Source organism: Limulus polyphemus, unplaced genomic scaffold (assembly GCF_000517525.1).
Source record: "Limulus polyphemus unplaced genomic scaffold, Limulus_polyphemus-2.1.2 Scaffold543, whole genome shotgun sequence".
NCBI classification, from domain to species: domain Eukaryota; kingdom Metazoa; phylum Arthropoda; class Merostomata; order Xiphosura; family Limulidae; genus Limulus; species Limulus polyphemus.
The window spans coordinates 469,059-486,215 of NW_013666153.1; the positions used below are offsets into that span (position 1 = coordinate 469,059).

Here is a 17,157-nt window from a genome sequence, read left to right on the forward strand (position 1 = left end):
GCAATGATATGCTTCCAGTTACAATTTCACAATTTGAATATCCAGATCAATGTTGTTGCCTTTAACAATTTTTAGATGGGCCTCTGTAAAATACATGAGCTAGTGATGAAATTCGGTAGGCTTTTAACAAATGTTATAAGTAATGTTGTGCATTAAAAAATTGGAATTTTAATAAAGTGTTTGAACTAAAGATCTGTCTGTGAATTTACTGAGTCAGTCTGACTGATTAGTCTGAATGTAAGGTGATTTAAATCTTAAGGATAAAAATACTTTATTCATTTTATTTCATTTTTCATTTGTATAACTTCTAATACATCATAAATAAATATATCAAAAGTTTTTTTTTAATCAAAACTTTATATTTTATCTATTATATTTCTCTACCCTAACGCTAACTGTAACAAAAACAGCAATATAGTGTAAAATGAAAAATTGAAAAATACAAAATAAATCTAAATTAACGTAAGTACCCATACATAGTGTGCAACAGGGTTTTTTTTGTCCTCACATACTAGGAAAAATCAATATGCCCATGTACAGAGCACAAAGCAATTCTAACAGCAGATCGGCCTTTGTATAGTGAGTGGCATATTGTTGTGTTGATTACTAACTGTATGTGCACATGCGAGTAAATACCACTGCCAACTAATTATCTGTATTACTTAATGAAGAAAACAAAGGCTGAACTTATGATCACCTGTAATTTGTGTATACCTGTTTTTAAACAATGCCCTGTACATAAAGTAGGAGAGTGATTAATACTGATTGTTACTGTGAATGTATTGTAGCATAGGATAGTAAAATCATCTTACAACCAAGTGTAAAAAACTCTCAGAAATCAAAAAAGTTTGCCAGATTATATTTTGACTGATTATTATTAGCAAATACCAGCAAATAAACTGTGCAGTTCTTTACATGGGAATGTTTGCAGAAATATATGCTATATTCACTGTGGAATAATAAAATATAACATCTAAGTTATCTATTTATGTTTAATCCTCTTTATTGTAGTACATCTTTTTACTTCCAGTGATCCAACAACAAACAATTATGTCAAAATGCGATGGCTTGAGGCAACCTTCGGACTGAAAATTCCACTGGAAAAATAGTGTGCACTTTATATTTGAAATTACAATTTTTGGAAAAAAGTGTACACTATATGTAGGTATTTATGGTACCAATTATTTTTTCTTATAAAATGGATATTGTAAGAGACAATTACACATTATTTATTCTTACAGCTATGGCTAGTAAACATTTCAAATCTGGGTTGATTTAATTTTATTACTTTACAGCTGCACTCACGTCTTCTCATACTTATAGTACACTAAAAGCCATTTACCACAGCTGGACAGCTTTACGTAAACAAACGATTGAGTCACAAGTATGCCAGTACAGATTATAAGCACATATTCATGCTAGGATATTGACTACCTCAAGAAGTATCTTTATTTAATTTTTTTAAATGTAGTTTTTCTTATCAACCAAGTAAGTTTCTAATGTTTACATTTTAACTACTCTTATTTATAATGATAAATCAAAAACGTATACATATATTAAAAAAATGTGATATCTAAACTCTGGATGTTTGCTGCTGGTGGATAAAGCACTATAGGTTTACCTTTTTTGTAACAATATTGGTAATCCAAAATATTTAAAATTTTTGTTTCAAATTTACAATGTAAAACAAAACATAGAATGTCCTAAAACTATAATTTAAGTGTCTTTAACTAAGCTCCACATAGGTTAAAATATTTCTTAGCATTACAGGGCTCAACAATATTGATGACACAAAAACAGTGTGAAGCAAGTTCTCTAAGAAAAGAAATATCATCAGCTGATTCTTGTAGGGGACGACATTCTTTTGCATTTGGTTATAAACATGTCTATAAATGATGAACATGTGATGTACAAAAAATTGTACAAAAATATGACAAGATAAGAGGAGCCTTAATTGTGGGTGCTATTATTTATATCTCACTAATTCAAGAATGTGGGAGGTTTAAATTTTAAATCCTGACCTATTAATATCTATATACTGAGTTTCTGATTTGTGGCTTTTCTTACAACCTAAAAAAAGAATGAAGAAAATAGAAAATAAAAGAATCAGAAGGAAGATGTTCATGTGATACACAGAAGTCAAAAATTAACAATTATATTTATTTCTTTTGAAATTAAGAAATTAAAACTTGTTTATAATCAAAAGTTTATACTATGTTGTTTTTTTTTTGTCAATTTTATTGACATAAATTGATAATAAAGGTGTTTAATTAAATCTTGAATAGATTGTGTAAAAAAGGTTGTGACATGTCCACTTTAACCTTCACCATGCAATTAGGGTTTAAAATATCTTCAAAAGTCAGTAAACGTACAGTGACTGATTTAAATTTTCATTATGATTAATTCATGCTCATTGTAATATATGATTTTTGGATAACCCTTAAAAATTTAATAAATAGTGTTTTATATATATCTCATCTTATAGCTGAACTGACAAGTTCTTGTACTGAACAAAAGGCCTCTTAGGCAGTGTTTTGTGGGAGACAAAATATAGATCAAAATACTAGTTTTACACACCTCTGACTTTGAAACCACAACGGATAAATGAAGAGGAATGTTGGGAAAAAAATATCACAGATAATGTGATTTTTATAACAAATTTTAGGCCTATTTCTCTCTAATTCTTTGTCAGTTTTTGAAGTATTATACTTCCATACAAATAACATTACAGAGAATGTTTTGTCTGTTAGTGTCCAGCTCACCTGATGAATTCTGGTATTGAATGAAAGGCTCTTTGGGTAGTGAGTTGTGGGAGAGAAAAGATAGATCTTAAATGCTGTTAATACACATACACACCCATGCCTTTAACCCAATACTCTCCGGGGCCATTTTGTCTTATTGTGAGGGCAAAATCATTTGTGAATTGAAAAAATGATAGAAAACTTATCTTTTATTGTAAATAGTACCATAACATTCAACTATTTGTACAAAATTGTATTGTTTAATGAAGTTTAAAAAGGAATTTAATGAAAAAATTCCTAAAATATGTTTTAGACTGTAAATAAGCACCCTCTAAGAAGAAATGTTTTTTTTCAAAAAAATTTTTAAGATATTTCCTTTCACTTCAGCACTGGTCCTGCCATCTATGATTGGTATCTAAACCTTTTTCTAGTCTGCATCTGGGTGTGTTAAACCTCAATTGTAAAACTTTTAACCAATCCTAGTCAAAAGTGTCAATTTCAGTACCAATTATTCCAATTGCTGTATCTCCCACTTGACAAATCATAGGATAAGGAAAGCACGTGATGAAACATTGTTCTCTGGATTTTACAATATGAATGTGGGTAGTGCTTATTATAGTAACTGCCATTTTATGTAGAGGTTGTATTTAGTACTGGCCAATAGGGGTTTTCTATAAGCGTTAGAAAAGTTGCTTCTGGAAAAAACTGCATGGGATGTACGTGACTTTTATTATTTTTATATAGTAGCTTAAGTCATGTTGCATGGTATATCTGTTTATATTAATCATTATATTGGAAAATTAACTCAAAATAGATATATTTTTTAGGAAAGAAGTTGATCCATGATTGTTAGGGTTAAGAGTTATCGAGAGGCGAGTTCAAAGTCTTTACATGAATTAGACTTAGGACTTTGAACTGAAAGAGTTTGTGATTTTTTATATTCTTTTGAATTTAAATTTGTAGTTTTAAGTTCAATAATTTAGCATCATTTTATATTTAGTTCATAATAATAATAATAATATGATTCAGTATTTAGAATGATAAACTTGGGTGATTTGTACGTACTACTACTAGTGCCAGTACCACATAAGAATTTTATATTTTTCCGTCTTACAATCTTTGCTTTGTAGTAAGACCCACACTTCTGTTGTTATTGTGTTAGAATTAAAACAGTCTAACTGATATATATAGTTTATTCTGATATTTTGCAAATGGTTCAAACTCAGTGTACAAGTGACAACAATAAAACCCATATGTTGGTTGTGAAACAGGCTAAATACATTCATGTCAATAATACAGGAAAGCTATGGCATTCTAACAGTTGGGGTCTCAATACATTGAAGAGCTTAAGTTTCACATTCCAACATAAATCTTGCCTATAATGAGAGGAATGTGACCAGGACTAATCTGGTAATTTTCTTTGTAATTTATGGTGTCTGTATAGTTTGGTAATCTCTTCTAACAGGATGTATCAAGTAACAAGGGGTCAGGCTCAAGCAGTGTTTATTGAAACCACCTGTACTATAAACTGTTACATACATTCGTTAGTCATGGCAATAAGTTTTGTCTCTATTCTGAAACAACATACACGGAAATATGTTGAAATAAACTTGTTTGAAATTTCAAAGAAATGATATTCAAGTACCGAAAAGCTTTCTTACTATCATATCTACAGAAAGGTTCAAATGCACACGCGCTCGGTTGAACGAGAGTGACCACCAAAAGGGGTGAGATAGTTTACGGACAACGTACAAAGTTCACGCTGCTGATCCCACAGTTTATTTGGCACAATAAACACAAAAGTATGACTGCAGTGAAACATAAACATAAATTTGAAATAAAAAATATATTTATGAAACAAAATTAAAATGTTTTTATGTACATATATAAACATGAAATCCTAATTAAAAATAAAAATACTCATTTACTGTTTAGGTTTATTTACAAATATTACTTACGGGTCCGTATATTACTTGAAACCATAAGAAGAGTAGTGATTATTAAAAAAATTAAAAATAGATAAAATTTGCATTTTATGGAGGATACAATTTTTTGGGGATTTCAAAATAATGTACTAAAACATTAACAGTAATAAGTTCAAATCTGTAGCAAATATAAATATCGTAATAATTTCTTATGAATACCATTTCCTAATGTAATTTTCCAAGATATTAAAGATCATAATGCAAAAAAACTAAATTTATTAAAAGTAATAGGCTTTATATTTCTTAAACTACCTACATTTATCAAAATTCTTATGAACCTTTGAACATATTTGTCCACTAGTTTTATTGTTGAAATGAAATATAGCAAGACTTGAATTGCCTACTAAGAAAGTTAGTAGCCGGTAGTCGTCAGATTAAACCTGCAATGGACAAATTAAGAGGAATGTGGGAAAAATAAGTGTATAGCTGCTAAATAAGAACATTATCAGTGCCACTGTAAGAACACTGTATATCAAGTAACCTGTGGCACATGCTTTAGCACATATATTGGTGAAACATGCGAACTCGTACATGACATCCAAAATTTCATTACTCAGCATTATTAGGAATAAAGCTTAGGATGTCATGTCATCTATATATATGCTAATACCAACAATGGTTAACATCTTATCAGATGCCAAGTTCTTATCAGTCATAATTTTCTAGATCAAAAGATGAAAGAATCCACTTTTATCTGTAAATATAGAACTAAAATGAACAAATATAAAGGTTAAATAAAAGTTTAAGATTCAGGTTTGAGTGGATTGTTTATTTTTATTTAACTTTTTTACAATGTTTCGACCAGTCTTGTAGCCATCATCAGTAACTGTTACTATTTTGTGAAATAATGTACAAGTATTTTGGACTTGTATTTGAAGTGTATAGTGATTTCGATTCCTCACAACAAATAAAAATGTTGGTCTACTGGTGTAGAGAAATTGATGGTGTTCTTAAGATTTTAATGTGTTTGAATTTTGATGAAATCTTAACACTTTCACAATGATTATTATTATATTTTGACAATGTAACATGTATCTATTGATATAAATCGAGATAAGAATACAGAAGTCTGCAAATAAACTTAAAGGTACAAGTAGGAAGATGTAAATCATATACATAATGTACTATCTTCTAAATCCTATGATTTTAATAGCTCACCTGGTAATCTATGTATTTTATTTATAATTTTTGGCTTAGTTTGTTTGTACAAATTAAATTGAATTTCTAAAAATTAGCTACAAAAAAGGAGATAAGAATACAGGAGCAAATAAATATCCATTTTAGAGATACAAATCATTATCATATTTACACTATTAGAAATAAAATAATGAATGAGCGTGTTTGATATTATGTCTAATATGATCTCAACCTTTTAGACACATGTATTAATGTTTGATTATTTGATGATGGTGTTCCATTTGGGTTTCAACTGCATTAGTAAAGTTGTACGTTATCAAAAGCTCCTGATGAAGCTATAATTACAAAATACTGAGCAAATAAATATACATTCTGGAGATGTGAATCATTATCATATTTACACTAATAGAAATAAACATCTAGTAATAACCTTCAGTTTGTATTACTAAACGTTAGAAATAATAGCAAAAATATTGTTCAATATTTGAGAAAAGACTGAAATAAATATTTTTTTGCCTAGCTAAAAAAGTTCATAGGCTATCATTTGTCTATATAATGTTGTCTGAAAACAAAATTTTAATAATGTTACTGTTACAATATATTTCATTAATATTCACAACCATGGATTCTAAGACTATATTAAGGGTTGTATATTTTCATACTTTTCAGAACAAAGGCAAAACTCTAGAACAAAGATATATCATTTCTTCCATTAAAATATTAGTATATACTGAGTTAACAATAAAACTAGATGTATGTGCATCATTATCAAGTTCCAAAATAATAGATAGCCCATTATGTAGCTTTGTGTTTAACTACAAACAGTTACATTTAAAATTTAATTAGACAGTTTTACTATCAATTTATCTCAATGCTATTAGCATTGTGGTGTAGTTTATTATTCATAGTTGTATATTATCTAACTTTTAGTCCTTTATTTCAAGAGAAACCATTTAAAAAATACTTAACTTTGTTGTCACATGACATACGAGATTCACAATTTTTCACTTTCAGTTTCTTTAACTTGAACAATACTAAACCTAAACTGTTTATGTATATCTAGACAAAATCTGTGCTTAATACCTTATTTACATGTGCTTGTTGCCAAGTCTTTAATATCTTTAACTGTCAAATGAAATAAATTAATAATTAGTAAGAAACTAAGAAGCAAGTAGAATGTTACGAATGTGTAGCAAATTTAATAACAAAGAATAAACTGAGAAATGATTCACTTAACAATATTGGGAAATGGACTTTTCGCACGCTTAAAATGAATTCATTATTTGCTTTTTATATTACTTTAAACATTTTAAGATGAAATAATTCTGTATATTTTATGCACTTTTATATTCAAACCTTTTTCTTCTGAAATTTCCATTAAAGAACTGTTTGAGTTTGTGTAATGTCTATTAACCCTTTCTGTGCATATCACGAAGTCCTACAAAGTTACATTTGCCTCTCAAAGGCACAGCAGTATGTCTGCAGACTTATAACACTAGGAACTAACTTTCAATACCTATGGTGGGCACAGCATAGATAGCCCATTATGTAGCTTTGTGTTTAACTACAAACAGAGTTACATTTAAAATTTAATTAGACAGTTTTACTATCAATTTATCTCAATGCTATTAGCATTGTGGTGTAGTTTATTATTCATAGTTGTATATTATGTAACTTTTAGTCCTTTATTTCAAGAGAAACCATTTAAAAAATACTTAACTTTGTTGTCACATGACATACGAGATTCACAATTTTTCACTTTCAGCTTCTTTAACTTGAACAATACTAAACCTAAACTGTTTATGTATATCTAGACAAAATCTGTGCTTAATACCTTATTTACATGTGCTTGTTGCCAAGTCTTTTGGTTCAATTTACTGAACACAAGAAATACGTATTGCCATATAACTTTGTATAACCTAGAATTGAGATTTCCAAATCATATGTACTTATTTGTTTCTAACCAATGGGAAGAGCTTATTTTAAAGTATGAGCTTCCAATGATCATTTTAAAATTGACAGGCAGTATTTATTATCAAGTATGACTAACATCTGATAGAGGTGAAGCTGTTTAGTCATCCATAGCATTTACCATTTGTCTTACGTAGAAAAATGCTAGATAGAGAGACAGTTAAATTGTATGTAGGTTTTACTTTTATATTTTAGTGAATTATGTGTTATATATGTTTTAAAATGCATACTTGAAAGGTCTAATAATTATTTTAAATATAATTCCAATTTTGCCTGTGCTCACAAGGGTTAACTTACTACTCGAATGCAAAAACATTCAACTGACTGGTTGCATACCTCTGCTGATAAAAGCATAAAATGCTGGGTTTTCTCACTGAGGTGTGTCGAGATGAAAAATAATGATAAAGGACAAGCAAGAAAAATATAACATTAAAAATAAACTGTTATGTGATAAGGTAAAGAGGTAAATTACAAATATAACCAAAGGAAGATATTTTAAGATTACTTTTCAAACAGTTTGAAAGATATGGTATGTACATATTTTTATTTCTTAATTTAAAAAATTCTACTGCACTGTATGTTGATAAAGCTAAAGTTAGTGATATAGTACAGAAAATGAAAAATAAAATATAAACATTTACCTTAAAAACTTTTGATAGCAATTCATCTAGGAGGTTCTAGAGGTTATGCAGATGAAATTCAAAAACTGTAAGATGGAGAAATTTCTAATCTTAACATGAAAATCACCTTGCACTCAAACTAGTCAATGCAATGTCCAAATGCAACTAATTAAAATATATATTCAGAAACAAAATTTTAATATAAATAATTAAAAAATCTTATTTTTTGTGCACAAAATACTTGTACTCTTTAATAAAATTTACCCATTTTTTTGAAGATACATTAACTCTCTCAACACGGGCTCGGTCAATTTGACCGAACACATGATCTCTTTGTACTTGTTTATAGTCTTTATAGATGTAATACTTTTAACTTTAAATATAATGCATATATCTTCACAAAATTTGGCAGTCTTTCAGTTAATATCATAAGTCTTTCATATACAAAGAATCATATTCTCTAGTGAAATATTTTTAATAAAATAGAGTTTTGTCCATGAATATATTGAGTATTTATTTTGAATAGTCTGTGTGCAAAGTAATTCTGCTGTTAAAACTAAAAATCTCAAATTGTCTTTGTGTAATCTGTAAAACCTCCTAAATGCATTGCAAATGTTTTTTGTCCAGTAGAACTTAAGAGTTTATCTGTATTTTCTCTACCATATCTCAAAACAGAATTGGTCAATTTGAACGACCACATAAACACCAAAAAAAAAAAATATAAATCGAAATAAATCTAAATTACTTTTTTTCTTTCTAGAGTGACTTCAAATTGTAACATGAAACTACATTCATTTATTCTAAATAGCTCTAAGTTCATAACAGTATACATCTATTTACAATTAAATTTTATTGTTCTATTGCCCTTTCAACCATGTCTAACTATTATCCGCACCATTATGTAAATCACTCGGAACGTGCAGCTCACGTTACACTAACAAATTACATTACCGACGGGCTACTATGAGCTGCTCATGTGTGTGCCTCATGAAACATTTTTTTATTATATTATTATTTACTTTACCTAATCTAATCTTAAATAAGCTAAAAGGATCCTTATTTTTACATATTAGTTACTTTTATAATTAGACATAAAGAATAAATGTGAAAACATGAAATAAAATACTTAACCAATCTTCTTTTTTCTTGCTGTTGATTGTCAAAGAGAATTAACCCTAATTTTTTATACTAATGATAGTAATGCGCTTAATAATTTTTATTCAATTAAATAATTCACCAAAGAAAATAGACTAATAACATGCAAAAAAGTAAACAAATTCCCTTACCTCTCAAAATTTTAATGGCTTTCTAACTTTGCGACAAGAGTTGTTACAAATTCATTCAAGCTAGGCGTTAACTTTATCACGAGAACAATGTTGGTACTCTGAGTGAAATTGAAATTTAACCATTCAGAATATAAAATTATACAATACATCATTTGATAGATGAAAACCTTGACTTTCTATTGGTTCTAGGTAATATATAATTAAATGTAAGAGAGAACTATTAACTAATTCTGAATGAGAGGATGTGACAGGTAGGTGTGGCAAAATTACGATTTTATAGAGAGTAATTTATGTTTAATTTCGTACTTTTTTGAGGGGTGGTGGATAAAATATGGGAGACGACATGCTAAAAGAAAATGTGTCACGTGGGTCACACTATTAGTAGAATTAAGAACTTGTATACTAATAAAATATGGATTATTAGCTAAGATTTTATGCTATTCTAATTGGTATAACATAACCAAATAGTTTAATAAAATTTTGAATGTAAGACACTAAAACCATGTGTCATGAGTAGCAAAGGATACATGTAGCGACAGGGTTACGAAAGCTCAGAGTCATGGCATGTATAGTTTCACCTGCAAAGTACCATCACATTTGCACAGGATTAAGTGATAATTATCTAGCTCTACCAAATGAAACAAGGTAGAGCTGAGTAAAAAAAACATAAAAACATTCTTCACATATGCAATATATATTGGATAATTACCAGTGTGGTAAGTATACAATATGAAGGAAGACTTTCTGCCTGTCTGGGGACACATCTCCTCCTAAAGGACTGATCCAGACCAAACTTTGCATGCCAATTTAGAAGTCTAAAAGCAAACCAAGTTTATGTATTGAAAAATTAAATTATTTTATAGAATGAACTCTATATCATTACTGCAGTAGTTATTGTAAATAGTCGAGCCTGAACAAAACTCACACCATGAAAAAATTCTACAAGTCAGAGATTGAAAGTAAAATTTTCAACATTTTGGTTTTTTCCCATAATAACCAAAACACACAGTTATAAAATATCAAGCGAAAATGTGGAGAATAAAGATATTGCTGCTGTTTAAGTTTCTCATTCTTTCCTGATTCACACCATTTATACTAGGGTAATAATAAGTGCTTAAACTTGAATTGGGGAAGTATTTGATAATTAAAATAATTTTTATCGTACTTCTTGATGTTGAACATAGGTTTCCGTAGAAGCAAAATTCAAGATTGTTATTAAATTTCATGCATTAAATATACCAAAATCGATTGTAGAAACCTTGACAATATCTCTACTGTGAAATGGATTGTTATGAACGAGAAGTAACACAACTGATTTGCCATTTCTGCCAAGTTTCTCAACTCGACTGCTACACCTCCTCACTTCCAATCCACTTCCCCTATCTTACAAAATTTTTTTTGGGAGAAAGAATGCTAAGGAAATGGATTGTTATGAACAAGAAGTAAAACAACTGGTTTGCCATTTCTGCCAAGTTTGTGAACTCGACTGCTACACATCCTCACTTCCAATCCACTTCCCCCTATCTTACAAAAATTTTCTTTTGGAGAATGAATGTTAATGAAAATCCTCGCAGAGATTTTGCATATTTGTGAATGTTTTCCACATTTAAGAGAAAAAATAGAAGAGTGCAGTCCCCTTAAAATAACCTGCAAAACTTTAAGGTAAGACATTTAATGTGCATTACAAGCAAGCCCATTATGGACTGAGAATTCACTTTTACTTGTAAACTTTCACTGGATCTGACATGGATATGAAATTTCCAGCATCAAAAATTAGTCAAGTTGCACAACTTCTTAATTAATAAACTGTTACTTTGTTTTGTTTCTATTTTTTCTTCAAAGGTAATTTCTACATGATGATGATGTATTTATCTTTTCAGAAAATTATCAGAAAAACCTAAAAATGCTAGCACATCAAAACTGAGATCATCCTTTAACTGCAAACTATGCGTCATGTTACTTTACATCAACCTACAACTGAATTACTGCTCTGCTGCAACTATTACCATTCCTGTTAGAAGAAAAAAGACTGCTCAAGCTTCTCAACTATTTCTCATGGAAGTACAGATTAATTTAACCCAAAGGGTTCTGAGGTTTACAGATCACTTTTAAATTTGTCACTATGAGAAAATGCAATCCTTTTAAATAATGCACATGTTCATAATATAATATAATAATCATTCTGGGCTATTTGACAAAATAGCCATGAAAAAGTAACAAATATTTTGATATCCTAGCACAAAACAAAAGGTACTAAGATTTTCTGCTATACCTCAAAAAAGTGAAAGCATGATGAAATTACTGAGAAACTTAAACATGGATATAATGGTTCATTGTTAAAATTATATATTCCACACATTTTGCTTACAAAATTTTCTATTTTTCAGGATAATGATTATTTGCTTTTGACTAACACACACTGAACAAACAAAAAAGATAGAGTGCTTTACCTGAGCTGGTGATATAGCTATGGGGTGTTTACTCTGACCTCCAGATGAAGATATCACAGATAATAAAGTTCCTTTAAAAGAGAAAGAGAAAAAAAAACTTGAATATGACATCATACGTTAAACAAATAATAGGTATAGATTTAAATGCACAAAATCACTATTAGTAACTTCAAATGACAAATTAACGATAAACAACAAAACAGTGTATTAATTATTTTGATGTAATAAATCTTTCCCTTACAAGAGTTTTTGAAGGAAGGGAAAGCGGATATGCAAAAAAAAGAAGTACATCTACTCTTTAAATGTTATAAAACAAAACTACTATTATGTTTAATGCCAATTATAAGCCTGAAAGACCAAACATTTTTTTTAACAGTTGAAGATAAGTTGAAGTTCATTAACCCTTTCTATACAGATGGGGTCAGAGTACACGTCATCACGTTTTGTAGACTTCATTCAAAATTTTATTAACTCTCTCAATACAGGCTCAGCCCTAGGGACCAGCCTCGTAATCATTTTGTGCATGTTAGTTTTCATGCTATAACTTTTCATACAGTTAGCATATCTTCACGAACTTTTACAAATTATCAGTAAACATTACAAGGCTTTCACACACAAAATATCAGATAATTTTTTAGTAAAGATTTGCTCATGCATTTTTCTATTTAAATATTGATCATCTAACAGGCAAAATAATTTTGATTTTAAGATTAAGTATACTTTTATGCATCAGAAAATTTTCAAATTTCACAGGCAAAATCTATATAACCTCCAGATAATTATCAAACATTTTTATTTTTAAAGAAAAACTAAATATTTTATCTGTTATTTTCACTATCAAATCTATGTACCAATTCAGTCAATTTGAGCAACCTCATAATCACCATAAAAAACTAGGAAATAAATATAAATTATGCTTCAAGACTATAAAAATTATGGTTTGTCTGAGCAATGATGAATATATAGTGAGTAATTTATGCTTAATTTCACAATTTTTCAAGAGTGGTGGATAAAATATGGAAGATCACATGCTAAGAGAAAATGTGTCACATTTTTCACACTAGGGGAAATTCAGGATTTTTTTAATGTTGCCTTATAAAATTAAGAACTTAAAACTTCTCTACTATTAATATATGGAATATTAGCTACAATTTTATGCTATACTAATTAGTATAACATAAACAAGTACTTTAATATAATTTTGAATGTAATGACTAAAGCCACGTGACATGTCCAGTAAATGATGCCCAGGCAGAGATGGTTACTAGCATTTCAATATATGTTCACTCACTATCATTAACATTTTAACATTCTTGCTACGGGTTCAGTCGAATCATCTGAGTTTGTGACTCCAAACTGACCTTTTTAGTTTTCATACTATAACTACTAATATGTTTTGTGTATGTTCATGAAATATTGTATGCTTTCAATATGGTAAATATTATTACTAAAAATTTTTCAGTGAATATATGGAGTCAAAAAGTGCTAACTGCTCCAAGTGCAAAGTGATTTTCATGTTAAGATTAAAAATATTTTTCTTCATCTGAAAATTCTCAAATTTTATTTGCATAACCTTTAAAGCCTCCTAAATAAATTTCAAGTTTTTTTTCAGTAAAACTTTATATTTTATCTGATATTTTCTCTACTCTAACTCTGTACAAGGTTGGTCAAATTGACCAACCTTGTAACCATCATTAAAAATACGAAAAAATCTAAATCAACATTTTAATTTTTAGGATAACTTGTAACATGAAACTGCATTTGTTTATCCTAAATAGCTTTAAACTTGTAATAACATACATCTGTTTATATTTAAATCTTGTTTTATTACATATTGAACTGTGTCTAACTAATAATCCCACCACACATATTGTAAATTACTTGGCAAACACATCCATCATGTTACCCTATTGAATTATGTATCACACAGGGTAGTCATGAGTTGCTAGCGAGCATACCTCATGAAAATTATTATTATTTTTCTTCATTTTCACTAATTTTTACCTTATCTAATCTAAAAAGTTTTTAATTTCTACATTTTATTCATTATTATAATGATAAATAAAGATTACACATGAAAAACAAGAAATATTGTATTTACCTGGGTCTTTTTTTATTTTTTCTGTCAACTGTTGATGAAACTTAATCCATTTTTTTATATTAATGATACTATTGTAATAATAAATAAATTTTTATTTAATTAAATTATGCACCAAAAAACAGAATAATAACATGTAAAAAGCATACACTTTCTTATATCTATCAAAAGTTTTTGGACTTTCTAACTATGCTACAAGAGCTGTTAAGTATTCAGCTAAGCTTGCTGATGCGCGTCCTGTCAGAATAAAGTCTGAACTGGAAGAGAAATAGACAATTCTCTGTACAGAAAACAAAGCAATATAATACAGCATTTGATAGATTAAAACATTGGCTTTCTACTGATTATAAATAACAAAGTGTAAAATATCAGAGAAAACTATTAGCAGTTTCTAAAAGAGAGGATGCAACAGATGGGCATGGCAAGAGGGTTTGATTTTCTGGTTTATGACTCTATAACCAAATAAGATTGGTGACAATAAAAAGTATGCTTTGCCTGAGTAATATCTATGTAAGAATAAGCCATTTTCATTACATTTTATACTTCTTGGAGGAGGTGGTTAAATAAATTAAAAAAGAGAGAATACCTTGAGAGCAAATATCACAATTCTCATATTAGGCAAAATTAAAGATTGCTTTTTTTAATACTGTTTTACAAAATTAAGAATTTTACACTTATATAATACAAAAAATTGGATTATCAGCTATGTTTTGATGCCAAGTTTATTCATTTACTATGATAATAAAGTATCACTAAGCACATATAGTAATGACCAGAGAATAAAATGCCTGCTACATAATATCTATTGTTCAGCATAGTCTCAAATCACTCTTATAACAATCTAAGAGACTTTTATAAACACCAACTTAGGTTTTCAAAATCTATTAAGACCTTCAGTTTAGCCAAAAAAATAACTAAAATAGAGAACCAGCAAGTAGCATAACAGCCAAGTGTTTTGTTCATTACTCTGATTCTGGTGTCAGAAGGACTAGCTCGCCAATGCTTGAAATTGTTGTCACGATTTACATGCCAAAGTGTTGCATTTGAACGTAGGGAACGCAGAAGCAGTATAGTGTTTCACTAACTTCAACAAATGATGTCCATCAAGACAATTCCTCACACCATACTAAAACTGCTGCCTTCACAGCAATTGCCATTCATTAATATTCATTGGTATTGTTTAAAAAGGGGGGAAACAAGTAATAAAAAATTTTGAAAAAAAATTATGGTGTAAAGTTGGCATTGCCAAAAAGTACAGAAACATGGTATGGATGAATACACAAAACCATACAAAAATCCTTACAGAAGTAGCCACTGAGTCAATATTACAAGCCTTTGGGAATTAGCCACTGTAAGACTTTATAGAATTATTCATTTAAATGCTTTTATTCAAACCTTAGTTCATGCAAGTTAAAGGAATTCAACATTTAGTTGTAGATACAACTTTTTCTTGGCAAGAGTTGGCTACTGGGGTAAGTGAATAGCTTTTGCCATTGATCTTTGTGTCCATGGTTTCTCATCTGTCATGAATGTTGCGCTTTATTTAGCATAGCTGATGTTAGACTTACTGCAGGTCTCTTTCTGGGTGGTTTTGGTGCCCAAATAATGCTATTAATTTCACGGAAATCCCCATATTAGGCCCTTTAAATACCATTCCCAGAAGCAATAAATTTTCAATGGCATTACACTACCTAAGAATGGCAAAAAATGGACATGCCATTCCACTGGGCCTTTACATTGGCTAAGCTTGTCATTTGACTTACCCATTTTCATAATCATTTTAATCCTATTGCCCCGGGTACCCTTTACTGCGCATGACACAAGGTTTTAGTGTCTTACATTCAAAATTTTATTAAATTACTTTAGGTTTATGTTATACCAATTAGAATAGCAAAAAATTGTACCTAATAATATATATTTTAATAGTATGCAAGTTTTAAGTTCTTAATCCTACAAGGCTATATTTCCAAAAATCATGAATTTCCCCTAATGTGACCCACGTGACATATTTTGTCTGAGCATGTCATCATCTCTATTTTATCCACCACCCTTCGAAAAAGTACAGAATTAAACATAAAATACTCTATAAAATCATTATTGCTCAAACAAACTATAATTTTTATATCCTTCAATTCTGCTTTGTTATAGAGCTATCAAATAAAAAATCAGAACCCCTCCTGCCACACCCACCTGTCACATCTTCTCTTTCACAATTTGTTGCTAGTTCTCTCTTACATTTCATTATATATTACCTATAACCAATAAAAGTCAAGTTTTTCATCTATCAAATGAAATATTGTATAACGTTGTGTTCTGAACAGATAAGCATCGATTTTACTCACAGTATGAGATTTGTTCCTGTGAAACAGTTAACAACTAGCTTAGGTGAATTTGTAACAGCTCCTGTCGCATAATTAAAAAGCCAGGAAAATTTTGAGAGGTAAGTGAATCTTTTTTGGTGCATTATTTAATTAAATAAAAATTTAGTGCATTATTACCATTAGTATAAAAAAGTAGGGTTAACTCATTGACAATATGTAGGCTTAAGTATAATCGACAGCAAGAAATAAAATATTAGGTAAATAATTTATTTCTTGTTTTTCATGTTCATTCTTTATTTATTACAAAAGTAACTATAATGTAAAAATAGAGATCTTTTTAAGTTAGTTAAGTTTAGATTAGGTAAAATAAATAATAATATAATAAAAATGTTTCACGAGGCACACACATGCAAGCAGAACATAGATAATGTAATTCAATAGCATAATAACAGCTACACGTGACACGAGTGATTACAACATATTATGGTGAGATAGTAGTTAGACATGGTTCAAAGGGCAATAAAACAATAAAATTTAATTATAAATAG

General features: G+C 29.2%; 1 protein-coding gene across 2 annotated transcripts in view; it reads right to left on the reverse strand.

Moving 5' to 3' along the window:
* Positions 1 to 17,157, reverse strand: part of LOC106458997 (histone-lysine N-methyltransferase SETDB1-like) — a 176,024-nt gene that overhangs the window by 144,526 nt on the left and 14,341 nt on the right. The window contains exon 4 of one of the 2 annotated variants that reach the window (XM_013918562.2): positions 12,191 to 12,261. In XM_013918562.2, the coding sequence (XP_013774016.2) occupies positions 12,191 to 12,261 (71 nt within the window). Of the gene's footprint in view, positions 1 to 8,475; positions 8,510 to 12,190; positions 12,262 to 17,157 lie in introns of those variants that run through there. The other variant, XM_022385368.1, reaches the window with a different exon arrangement.